This window comes from Sprattus sprattus (assembly GCF_963457725.1).
Source record: "Sprattus sprattus genome assembly, chromosome: 3".
NCBI classification, from domain to species: domain Eukaryota; kingdom Metazoa; phylum Chordata; class Actinopteri; order Clupeiformes; family Clupeidae; genus Sprattus; species Sprattus sprattus.
The window spans coordinates 10,084,212-10,097,456 of NC_137922.1; the positions used below are offsets into that span (position 1 = coordinate 10,084,212).

Here is a 13,245-nt window from a genome sequence, read left to right on the forward strand (position 1 = left end):
CTAAAAACATATAGCAGGAGTAAATTTGAGGACTTTGGATCTGAGACGTTCTCAGAGTTTCTTCACATTTTTCTAAAAGTCAAACTCAGGCGATTTTAAACTTCTTGGAACTTTGCTATTATGTATTTTATAAATCATAACCTACCTTTCTGTAAGAAAAACACCCCCATGCCCCCCCACCTTTTTTGTAAACGACTTCCTGTTTCAGAATTATTAATCCTTACAAAAAGCATTTACAGATGACCCATTCATGTCTGTCATAGTGGCATGTAAGGATCTAACCAGACTCTGTCCCCTGTCCCCCTCTATCTCTCATGCAGTGTAAGGAGGGTGGCTTCCCTCATGACCTGTGGCTGGGTGTGAGTGCTGATAATGTGTCCGTCTATAAGAAAGGCGAGTGCAAACCTCTGGAGACTTTCCAATATGAGCACATCGTCTTCTTCGGTGCGCCACAACCCAGCACCTACAAGATCACTGTGGACGAGAGGGAGATGTTCTTTGAAACGCCACTGGTAAACTCACACATACGCTCTCTCACTTTGCTTCTTCATTGCAGTACTTGCAGTATTCTGGTCGGTCAGAGGACTATTTCAGTTTGAGAGAATGCATTATAATACTTAATAATAATAAAAATAATAATAATAATAATAATAATAAATAAATAATAATAATACTTCATTTGATCAAAATCAATTGAGGGGTATAAATATATTTTGTCATTCAAGCCAAATCCTGTTTAATTTCCCGAGTTATCCCCTGGTTCGTTTTGGTGGGTTAAGGGTATTGTCATAAGGTTTTTATTTTTCCATCCAGGTGGGAGAGATCGCTAAAATCATGAAAGCCTACATCAACATGATTGTCAAGAAGCGTTGCAGCGTCATGTCCGTCTCCAGCTGTGGCAGTGCTTGGAACAGTTGATCCACATGGGCCAATCAGTGTGCAGCATCCCAGCTCTGAGAGGGCGTGGACAAAAAAGGGCAGCCAATCGCAGAACAAAGCTTCTTTCTCTTGGAAGAAAAAGAACGAAACACTAAAACACATGGAGATGTCCACCAGCTGACCACAGAAGCAGGAGCGCAAGATACAAAAACACAAAAGAAAGAGACACTCACACACAGACACACTCACACACACACACACAAATACCTTCTAATACTGTAACCCTTGCTGAAACCTCTACTTGGTATATCCTGCCCTTGTATGCAGCAAACCTGTCCCAGCTAGTACACTTTGAATTATTCTGTATTTACCAGGACCAATGTTATCACAACAAAAAGCACAGCCAGTATTTTTCCTCTCACAAAAACCATTCCCTTTCCCTTCCCTTCCCTTCACTGCCAAGGTTTTTACCAAATGACCAAACCCACATGCTTGCTCTCTATCCACGCCTGCACCTGTTTGAGTCTCACTCCATAGGAACAACGTCCTACCCCCATCAGTCCTCATCCCACACAGAGAACTTCTGACGAGAGATAAGACTTGGCTGGGGAGTGAGCTTGCTTCTGACTGCACCTGACTGACAGACATTGGAGTAATCGGAGATGGACGCCAGGAGACGCTCATGTCGTCTGTCGGGGCCTGGAAGTAACACACAGCTTGTCCGTTCATTCAGGATTTGAGAGGATTACCAGTCATGATTATGGAGTAGTGCATGGCATCCATTTTGAGAGGTCCTGTATGTCATCAGAAAGCAATCTTGGCCCTTGCAGCTGTGATTTTATGAGGGCTACTTAGCAAAAAAAGAAAAAGGCCAGGTTTGAAGATAGGAAAGCGGTATTTAGTGGAACAAGAGAGTGAGAAAGAAAGTGTTGGTGTGAGAGAGTTGACGCTTCATATGTTCCTCTCTACGTACCACGCACAAACACAAATACATCAACCTGAGCTGAGAGTGGTCATTGTTTTATATTAATTCAGAAGTCTATATAGATTTGATAGCCATCGAGTCCCACTGTACATAGGTTCCTTATGAGATGATCGTCTCTTTAACTCTGTATGTTTGCAAGAAACAAACAAACAAAGATGGTATTTAAAGTATTTATGCAGATGCACATACCACTGTCCGTGCCACATGAGAGAGTGCCATCACACTTCAGTATGAGAGAAAGAAAAAAAGAGCATGGATGTACCTTAAACAGCTGCATAGTATGCGTCTAAACAGCTACCCTTTGCTTTGGACTGCTAACACTGAAAAACGTTCAGTTGTCTCAAGAGCTGCATTGATTAGCCTATAAACTGAGCCATATGGGTAGAATATGTCCTATATCATTTCTGTGATGCTATGATAAATAGAATAATGACGTACGATACTGAAATCGTATACATGATATGTGTATAACATAGAGTTGTAACACTGATTTTGAAACTGGTTTGTATGTTACAGTTTAGAAAGAGGTCCTGCTTACAGGGGAAGCTTGTGAAAGCATCCTTTATATTCATTGTATTAATTTATACATTTACTTAACACGATAGGTCTAGGAGAGAATATGTTTAGTGCAAACAAAGGCACACACCAATTCTCCTCCATATGAGAGTCTCACTGGCTATAAGATTGCTACTGGGAGTTATCCCTCTAGTGGCCATTAGGGGTATTAGCTCTTTGTTCCAGAGCTAGTGGCAAAAGGTGTTTTAATGGTGCACTCCAGGCACAATGGCCTCCTCATTCTCTCCTCAAAAAAAGACTTTGTGAGGAAGTAGTATAGTATTCACAGTGCAGATAGCATTAAGTAACTGTGGGGCACTGATAGCCATGTCACAACTTGTGTAATATGGAGAGCGATGTGAGAGGAAGTGGTTTGATCACGTAACAGTAGACATCATTTAAATGTTTGTTGACAAAGTCTACACGCTCAGTCAAAATGGCTTGTTTAAATACTTGTTTCAATGTAAAAGTTCACAAGCATAATTTTGACTGGAGTGTGCCCTGAAAGGGACAGTTCAACCAGAAATAAAAACAATGCAAGTATCTACTCAACATCATGCCAGTATTCAACCACCAGATTTAGGCTACTTATCAGTGTAGTCAGGAAACATGAGTGGGTAGAAAGAACTGGCCCTCATTCCTTTCCAGTTTCATTTGAAAGGACTATGCTGCAGAATAGGCTCATGGTGCACTGAAAAGAAACCCAGTATGGTTTTCTACTTACATGAGAATTTGTAGATACTGACTATTTCTTTCCCTCCTGATGGATAATCCCTTTCAGATAGATGAAAGAAAGGAGAGTGGGATTGAATTCCCATGCCTAAAGCTGCAATCGAATCTCGATGCCTTATACAAACCGGCTGCCTCTGACACCCACTTGTGGGGTGGGTAGGAAGGTGGTGATACACAAACCCCCTCAAAACAGCCTCAAGCAGAATACACTCTTAGAACTGCATCGGTTTTATTTAGAACTCCCTGATAAAAGGATTCTGTGTAGAACCCATTGTAGAACCATTATCAGCATTACAGCAGAATTTAGCTTTGATGGTTCTAAGAATGAGCTGAGAAACCTTCTTTTAAAGAGTGTAGTGTATGTTTGTGTGTATGTATGACACTAGTTATGAATGCAGGCGTCTGTATCCATCTTGAGAATCTAGACATACACTTGCAGCTTTAGCTCAAAATAATACCCCTCTCAACAAAGTCTTCACAAAACAAAACACAGGAGGAAACCGATGGTGACATCATCAACCTGCGTCATTCATATCACTTCCTGACACCACAAGGAAATCCAAGTGTGTCTGTAAAAAGTTTTTTTTTCTTCATTTTTTTCTCTTTAGTTTGTTTGTTTTGCTTCTTTTTTTTTAAGTATTGATATAAGTCTCCAGTATCACTCTACTGTACTGTGTAGTTTTGCTGTTTGATATGCAATTATATTTGTCAGTGTAATGCAAGTTTTTTGTGTCTGAGGGTATGACCACAATATTAATATATATATATATAAGGTGGACCGAAATACGAAAAAAAAAAGACAAGGAGTAAAATAATACAAAGATATGGAAAACAATGGTGTTATTAAGAAACAAGTATGTGTATTGGGGCTCCTTTGCCACAGTGGGTTGATGTTAATCGTGTGTTCACGGGCAATGACTGGTATGGCAGGTTGTCAGGGGTGAACAGGGTGGGTGGGTGTGGGGACGGTGTACTTATTCCCTTATTGAACTTCAACACAATGAATGGGGGTTGAGAGGGACTGGGATTAGAAAGGTAGATAGTACTGGATGCACTGTGATCGCAGGAGTTAGGGTGAGAGATTCTGACATAATGACAGTCTACTACAATATCAATAAAGCTGGGCAAAAAGAGAGGGAGAGAGAGAAAACAAGATGGTGTGCAGTGTTTCTGCACTGAGTCTGTTTTCCCCTCTCTCAAGACTTCTCATGAAAATCAGTATTTCAGTCACCTCTAACTGATTCAGGACCACAATGTGGTGGTACTATCTACCTGCTCAACCACACACACACACACACACACACAAACACACACACACACACACACACACACAAACACAAAGGTAAATACACATAGTCACAGCCATCCACAGGCACGGTATGTCTGTCTCTCTCACCATAGTATTACACTGAGGTCTGTACATAGCTGCAGGCAGCCTATAGACCTGAAGGTAATTCTTCCTAATTGATGTTGTTCAATGAATCTATATATTCCAAACAAAAGTGCTTGTGTACAAAAGAGAGTATGTGTGTGTGAGAGAGATTTTTTTCTTTTGTAACTGGCTTTACAAAATGCTTTAATAAATTATTGGATTTTAATTTAATTGTGTTTTGATTATTCTTTTGAGACATTGGGACATTTATTGTATGTTTTGTTTCATTTTGTTTCATGTGGTCCATGTACACCTGTTAAGAAATGGGTTTCAAAAAGTATTACACAAATACAATAAATTATTATAAAATGCTTCGATATACTTACAAACACTCCATGGCCAATTGTCTTGTGTTAATAATGTGAGAATACTCAAATGTAAGTAAAAAATAATCCACATGTGTAATTGTAATAGTTTTTATGTTGTCTAAGAATATGATAGGATAGTTTGCTCACTTTCCACCAAAGACAAAAAAAAACCTTTTGGAGTACATTGTACAGGGAAAGTCAACATTGATGTTCTGAAGCGTGAAAAGGGGCTCCAAAACATTTAAGCAACTATGCTTCATGGAGGTAGTAAAATGTCTAGTTATCCGTTAGCAAAAACGCTGACATCAGTATTAAAACGTTGCAAAGTACCAATCACCAATGGGTGCGTTGTTAGGAAATGGAATGTAGTTTAATGTTATCGCTGTACTAGTAGGGCAAAATATTATCAGATGAAAGGCCAAAGTCATGTGATTCTCTACGACGCAGCGGCTCCTACTTGCAGTGCGCACAGACGGAGAAAAAGTTTGCAGGTGACTGGCGACGTAAGAGGCTGCTCGTCATCCCGAGTTGTGTGTAGTTAGGCATCCAAACTCGCCAGTGATTTGTGGGGAATATTCTTGTACCTGATTTCATCGTGGGATCTTACCACTTGACGACAGAATGTTTTGGAGGATTTGTGTATCTTTTATGCTGATTCTTGTCGGATTGAGCTCATCGTTTGCTCAGACGAATGTGACTACTCAATCGCCGACTACCATAAGTACTACAACAAGGACTACAACCACCACCACACCGGCAACTCCGGCTCCGACTCCCGCACCACCCCCACCTGGCGAAAGTAAGAGCAAAAATATGTACAGCACTGTTTCGGAAACCTTGAGTAATAGTACAATCTTAAATGTCTTAAAAGGGTAACCTCGACCCCATGGCATGTGTTTGCTTGGTGCGCTCTGGATAGTTTGCAGGTAGAATTTCTTGAAAAATTGAAGGACGAGTTGCTGTCAGTAAAGTTTTACCTGAAAACATTCTACAGTTAATCTGCTTCTACTTGTGTTAACTACAGACGCAGTTTAATTGCTCTTAAATGAATCCCTCCTTAAATTACAGCAGGCTTGCTTAAAATGGGGTTTTCCTTCACCTGAACAAAGGGACTCTTTAACGTAGTTTAGCCTACGTGTTTGGAACTAAATCTACTGACAGATTGGTCAGTGCTTTTCTCCTAACAGTTCTATAAATAGGCTATGTGTCTTTCCTGTAAATTAAATGTTTACGATATCCAAGACATTATACTCACTCACGAATCAACAAAAGCCTTTTGAAAGTGCCTCTGAACCTTTGTTTAAGAAATCAATCATGCTGTTTTTTGGCTCATTTTCATCTTGTTGGAGTCACCACGGTAGGTCTTTTTGTTGTTGGCAAATCTTGCCCCCTGGGATTATTGTGTACCAGGATCTGGCCATGGCAACATGCATGAGGTCTCATGGGGGTTACCTGCTGTTACAAACATACAGATAAATGTTCCCACCCTACAGATGGCGTGTACTGGATGTCATTAATGACAATAAGATGACATTTGTATTCTGCTGCTGTAAAATCAATAAGAGTAAAACGGCTACATTTCATATGACCTCTCTCTCTATCTCTTTTCTCCTTAGCCTGCGAGAGCAAGAATGGCACAAACTGCGATGAATGTCTGAAGAATGTGTCGGTGAGCTGGGACAAATCCTTTTATTTTTCGAGCTACCTCTTGTCTCGTTTCACAACTTGAGCAGAGACTTAGTCTCTGTGGAGTTTCCAGCCAGTTACAGTTTTAATCCTTCACATAACTGCCCTCCTTCTGTTAGGACGGGGTTGGCTAGTTGTTACACACACACACACACACATACACTCTCACACCTTGACCGTGACATGCTACCTCCAGCTAGCATTCAATTATTTAAGTCCTGTTGGTGATTTGACAAGAATGCGGAATAAAAACAAGGAAAGAGTCAACCGAAGATTTAGAGGAAAGAGAAGGGAAGGACCTGATGTCACCTGGCTAGTCATTGAAGAGTTAAATGACTATTCATGGATGTGTTGCAGGTGGATGAGTGTTCTGCCTCTACCTGCTAAACAGGTTTGGGAGGATAAGTATTTCTGCACCATTCACTGTTGCCTTACTCCTGGTACATGGTGGCAATCAGAAGGCATCAGGTTTAAAGTCACAAACAAGGTTTTGTGTGGTGATGCTAGCTGTTTCAACTTTTAAAGATACATAAAATACAAGTATATTACCCAAGCTCCCTTAACATGCCTTAGGTGTTACACATATCACAACTCGTATCTGACTCAGACGGACACGCCCTCCATCACGTAACTAAAAGCTGACCTTGTGTGGGTAGAGTTGATAATGGCCTTTTGTTGTCATTGAGTATTGTGCCTGTGGAAATGTTGACTGTGTAGTGATGTCACAGGTCTCTTGAAAGTGTTTGTTTATAATGACAGGTGTGAAGAAGAAGAGAAATAGTAACAGTAAACTAGATGTAGATGATACTACAACCAGGAAGTAGATTTGATATAATGGCAAATAAAATAGTGTAAGTTTGTGACCTTTGTGTGATTGACACTTTGTCTGGTGATATCACTGGTGTCTGTACGGTGTCCGTGTCTTCTGTGAAGGTTCTAAACCTCAGATTGCTAACAAATATGCCATTGTCTTTTTACTTTACTCTCTAACTTATTTAGATATGTTCAGTCTTTAAAATGAGGAATGCGTTAATTTGAACCATTAAATCCTTATGTATATCTATGTTTTTCGGACAATGTGGCATGTAGATTCATTACAATGTGAGACCATATCTGGGTATTGCCACACTCTTTCATCATGCAAAGTATTATTTGCTCTGTAGGCATGTTGAAGTGTACGCCTATGTTGGTTTATAAGAGGGATAACAAGTGAAATAAATGCCTGACAGGTGATCTCTCTCTTATGCTCTTTCTCGCCTTCTCTTTGCAGTGTCTGTGGTGTATTAAAACTAAGACATGCATGACTTACCCCATTAAGACCATCCTGCCCCCCTACGCTCTCTGCCCGCTCAACGATGCTCGGTGGGGGCAGTGTTCAAGTAAGTAACTACCTTCTCAGCAGGCAAACGCCACCTGATTTGGCATAATTATTTTCAGAGGTTCTCCAGACATAAGCAATCAACAAAGTAAAAAGCATAAAATTGGACACACATCACTACAGAGTAAGGTAGGACTACCTGAAAAATCACAAGTGTTTCTGTTCTCCTGACAGTTAATCCTTAGAGACATAGCCTTAGGTGGCTGATGTCATTATGGCTCATAGATCCATCTACTGAAATAAGGCCTAAAATGATCCATGAGTGTTTGTTTTAAACCGAGCGGAATGGTGTCAATTGGGTAGATAATAACATTGGATTATACATGTATTGCCTGAGCAGCACCTATCGATCAGTGATCAGCAAGTCAGATGCTGAGCTGGCCTTCCTCCTGTTGAACTAGTCAGTAGGAACTTAATAGCTGTGTTGCTATGTGTTGTGTTGCGCTTGCTTGATGTTTGGCTGTGTTAGGAAACACCCCTGCCAATGTTATTTATGAAAGAATGCGACGTAAGCTGTAAATGTATTGGTGTCATCCCTGTCTCACGGATTTGTAGTTTTTCAAGATGCCCAAAGTCATCGACCTCAGTCCTGTCTCAGGCTAGCATCCAAATAAATTAATCTCACGTCTAAAAGTTTGATCAGTCTTTGTCAATCTCATGCCAATAAGCCTGGGAAGTTTGCAACCTTGAAAACCTAATTCAGTTAGCTTGTAATATTACACCATCCAATGTATATTAAGCATGTCGCCAAAAACACTTTATTGGATTACACATACTCCACATTCAAACGTTTAGAAAGCAATGTATATGGGCTAAAAGTGCAAGCAGTATTTCAGCAAAACTGAAATTTGTCATTCGTTTTTTGTTACTCTTTGTTTATGTTAGCGCTCACCTCCGATGTCACAATAAATAAATGCAGAGTCATATATGTGTAAAATCTTGTTATATTACTCTACTTCTCAGTGTACATGCTTCATTGGCTTCTGCTGTTGTTTTTGCCGGTTCCATATCTTCCATATCCTTACTTTCAGCACCGATACTGATTTTCTTTATGTGTGTATGGTAGTTGTAGGGATATTATAAACTCTGTTTCAGAGTTTGGATACAGTATTTTTATGGAAACTAACCTCCAAACCGCTTTTGGTATGCACATTCTTCCATTTCAACAAGGAAACCTTTGACACATTTATAACACTTGAGGATTGGTAATGTTTATGGCTCCGCTTCTTCCTCAGTAAACTTCAAGACCCTGATCATTGCCATGGCTGTGGTTGGTGGAGTCATCATCCTTGCTTTCTTCATCTGCCTCTTCTGCTGCTGCAAGTGTGAGAATGCTGGGTAAGTCCTGAGACTCGGTCATCTCTAGACTTGTTTCAGATCAGTGCAGAAATGTAAAACCTTTTGAGCCTTTTTGTGCTTAGCTGACTGCTGAATTAACCAATTAAGTTTACTGTATATATTCTAATTTGAAAGGAAGCCATTTTGGCTGACAGCCCTTTAGCTTTTATCATTGTTAAGCGAAATATGCTTTGTTTTCGACTGAGTATGTGCTTACACAAATCGATGTTAGTCGAGTCAAGTTTATTTATAAAGCACATTTAAAAACCGCTCACGCTGCCCAAAGTGCTAATGTTAGTGCAGAGCTAAACTTAATCTTCATCCGGGAAGATGTCCATTCATACAGCTTTTTTTAACCGCCATCGTTTCCTCCTGCAGCTCAAGTTCAGCCTTGCCATCTCACTTTTGTCACGGTTTAGCAAAACCTGAGCTCTATTGGCAACTATGTCTTTTATGCAGGCACTTAAATAATTTGTTATATCTAAAGATGTCTGAGTTTTAGATTGACAAGAAAGATTAAGATGCACGCTGATGGTTAAATGTTTGTGGCAGCGGGATACATTTTTGGAACAGTAAGAAAGATTACATTTTATTTTTACACTTCTCTAAAAGCCTGTTTAAAGAAGTAAAATGATCAGTAGACTTGAGTTTTGATAGACCACTCTTGTCTGCACTGAAGGCTGTTTATTGTGATAGGGCCAACACCAAATGGGACACATCAGCTACCAAGAACCAACACCAAATTATTTGAATGTAAAGATATTAGTGAACCATGCTGACTCTGTCACACTTATGATGCTAGTCAGTCAGATGAACTTCTACCACACAAGGCACCACGCAGCATGTGTTAGTGATTTCTTATTAGAGTTTCTTAACTGCTGACTAGGAGTGTTGTCTTAAGGCATCCTTTTTTTGATGGTTCAAGATGTCATTACAGCTTGCCTTTAGTATTGTTAGAAAAATAAGCTTACACCAGATTGTATACAGTCCATGGCTTTAGACAAAGAGCTTAGTTTGTCTGAAGTTTTAAGTTACAGGGAAGTTACAAAGAAGAGACTAGTACAAATGCAAAAAGTGGGTGTCCTTGTTATGGGTGCGGAAGCACTAGGATAAGACTAAACTTTGTTCTTAATTTGCCGTCAGGTCCAAGAGATTTGAACACAAGATGGATAAGCAGGCGGAGAAGAGAAAGGGCAAATCGGATTCAAGGTGGGTGAGACTATCAGTCAAGAGACCATGCTGGTATTTAAGCATGGTTGCCATGGTGATGCCAGTCTTATCCATATCAGCCGTTTGTCTCTTGGCTGTGAATTGTGGTTTATTTTTAGCCACAGCTACCATCTGTGCTAGTCTCTGTTCGCAAAGAGGAAGTCATTGATTCTGATTTAAATTCAATGTTTAGTGTATAAAAACCCATCATCAGAAAAGGCAAGTTGATTAAAAGTGTCCCAGAGAAAGAACTGGTTTGTAACAGTCAGTTTGGTTTGCTCTCTCTTGAGAACATGATACTCTTATCCAGCATCTCTACCACAGAATGATGATTGGCACCCGAGATAATGGATTCTGACCTGTTGTTCTGTAGCATATCGCTTACTGAACCGGCACGGCTTCCATGTTTTGTTGGCCTTTGTAAAGCGTCATGCCACATAAGTCTCACAGGAGAAAACCGGTCTAACGTTCATGCGGGGCCCCAGTTATGTCTACCTCTAGGGCATCTTCGCCTTCCCTAAGGTGTCTGTTAATTTGTGTGTGTATGTGGGCCTGTGTGTACATTTCATTTTGTCATTTAGCAGACGCTTTATCCAAAGTGTGTGTGTGTGTGTGTGTGTGTGTCTGTTCATGTCCATGTGTCAGTATGTCTTTGTTTTCTGTTGTCCATAACAATATTTCTGGATGTTTTTTTTTTTTTTTTTAGCAGACGCTTTTATCTAGTGTGTGTGTGTCTGTCTGTCTGTCTGTCTGTCTATGTCTGTCTGTCTGTCTGTCTGTCTGTGGGTTAATGTCGATGTTTCAGTATGTCTTTGTTTTCTGTTGTCCATAACAATATTTCTGGATATCTTGCAGGAAAGCGGAAATGAGGGTGCGGCATGATGAGATCAGGCAGAAATATGGTGAGGGGCTTCCGTCTTTGACAGTGCCATTGTACATGCAGTGAGCAATAGAACTGTGTTGTAGAAAGATTTTCCAAAAACTCAGAAATACTTCCTCAATCTTCACTCTCTGGTAACTTGAAGGAATGTTAACTCAAAGGCAATGAAGGAACATACGTGGAACTTTTCTATCTAGACATCTTATCTTACAGAAGAGTGACGTAGCCATCTCTCTAGTGTTGTTGAATTGATGAAAATATTTAAGGTACAGTCTGCGATTCTGGAAAAAGTTTGTTTACATTTGAGCATAACAGCTAATCAAAATACTTCCCTCCTTTCCATGCTTCTGAAGCAAGATGTTGACTAAAATAGTGTTACTGTTGGCTGAAATAATGTATGTCTCAGTCCGAGACATTTTGTTTCCCATTTACAGAACACTCTTTTGAGCACTCACACAGAACAGACAACTAGAGGACTGTGAGGAGCAATTTGCTGATCTTGACAAAAAGTGTCTTGGATTAGAATTGTGGACTGTACCTTTTACACCTTAATGCTATTCAGAATAAGTGCAATTGGCATCAGATATGAGGGGTGGGGGGGGGGGGGGGGGGGGGGGGGCTCAATGGAGGAAAGAAAACTAAATTTTCAGACTTTGTCATTTTTTTGTAGGCTTCAACAGCACCCTTGGCTATTTCCCAGCAAATCACAAACTTTCTTTATGATAAGGGCTCAGGTCCGGCAAAACATCAGGCGCCTTTAGCTCTCTCTACTGTTGGTGATGCATTGACTGCATTGAGGTCATCATCTATCAGTTTTATATAAAACTGCCCGATGAAGGCAATATGCGAAGAATATCTTCAGATATATGCTTGTACTTAAGACATTTGGCTTTGTGTTCAGAAAGGAAAGTAGATTTAATAACCATGCTTTACTTATCTGGTCGTTTTAAAGGCAGTGGTGTGACATGGGGTAGTGTCCTAGCACCCTAAATAACACAGAATGCCCCATGCCTTGCTTTCAAGTATTATTATACTTACCATTTTTACATTATTGACCTTTTCTCCTCTGTCTCTCTCTCTTTCTCCCCATCTCTCTCTCAGGCTTGAGCAAGGCAAGCCCTTATGCTAGATTTGAGAACAACAGCTGAGCATTCCAAGACTTCATCCTGACTGAAGATCTGTATTCCCCTTCAGTGCTGCCCTTGGAGTTACCAACAGAAACAGACCATTCTTCTTGTTTTATTGTTACCAAGTCAATTATTTTACCAAATAGTGTGACACAAGGAAATTGCATTTTGATGGTTCTCTTTAATAATGACTGTTTTCAGTTTGGCTGACAAGGCAATACCAGTATCAAATGTTAATGCTTGCTTGTTGTACGGGAGACCTAACTGCACCTTTTTTGCTGTAACGCTTGAGGCTGCTACTTTCTGAATCATGTGAAGTCTCACCAGCAGCTGGGCAGTGGAAACTATTGTTGACTACGTTGTAATTGTTGGCTACAGTATCTGTCTGCTGTTGCTCTGTGCTCCAACAATTTTTTTTTTTTTTCTTGTTTTTTTTTGCTTTCGTTGAACAAGATCAAAAGTGTATGGACTTTCTTAAAGGGACAGGATTGTTGATGTTGTAAATTAGTTTTCCTTAGTTTGTCACCTAATTTGTCCCCGCAGAGTGATCATTTTAATAAACTTTTTAGATACTTTAATAGTGTAAATATGACACTTTGTATTAAAGGCACAGTATGCAACAATTATGCTTCAGGATTAGGGTTAGGATAAGCAGTTTAACCTTAAAATAACAGCTTAAAAAAAATTGGGGCGCTACAATGACATTTAATACGGAGAATCGCGTCGTTGCCATTGG

At 40.0% G+C, this 13,245-nt stretch overlaps 2 protein-coding genes across 2 annotated transcripts in view; both read left to right on the forward strand.

The window, feature by feature from the left end:
• Positions 1 to 918, forward strand: part of myo10l1 (myosin X, like 1) — a gene marked incomplete at both ends in the record, with an annotated part of 75,997 nt that extends 75,079 nt beyond the window's left edge. The window contains 2 exons of the mRNA XM_080834898.1: positions 321 to 512; positions 814 to 918. Coding sequence (XP_080691024.1) covers positions 321 to 512; positions 814 to 918 — 297 coding nt within the window. The remainder of the gene's footprint in view (positions 1 to 320; positions 513 to 813) is intronic.
• Positions 919 to 5,512: 4,594 nt separating this feature from the next.
• On the forward strand, positions 5,513 to 12,530 carry pttg1ipa (PTTG1 interacting protein a; the record flags this gene model as incomplete). Its single annotated transcript, XM_080835110.1, has 7 exons — positions 5,513 to 5,690; positions 6,508 to 6,560; positions 7,848 to 7,956; positions 9,191 to 9,293; positions 10,437 to 10,502; positions 11,358 to 11,404; positions 12,484 to 12,530. The coding sequence occupies 7 exons, from the start codon at positions 5,513 to 5,515 to the stop codon at positions 12,528 to 12,530; spliced, it is 603 nt and encodes a 200-aa protein (XP_080691236.1).
• Positions 12,531 to 13,245: the final 715 nt, after the last annotated feature.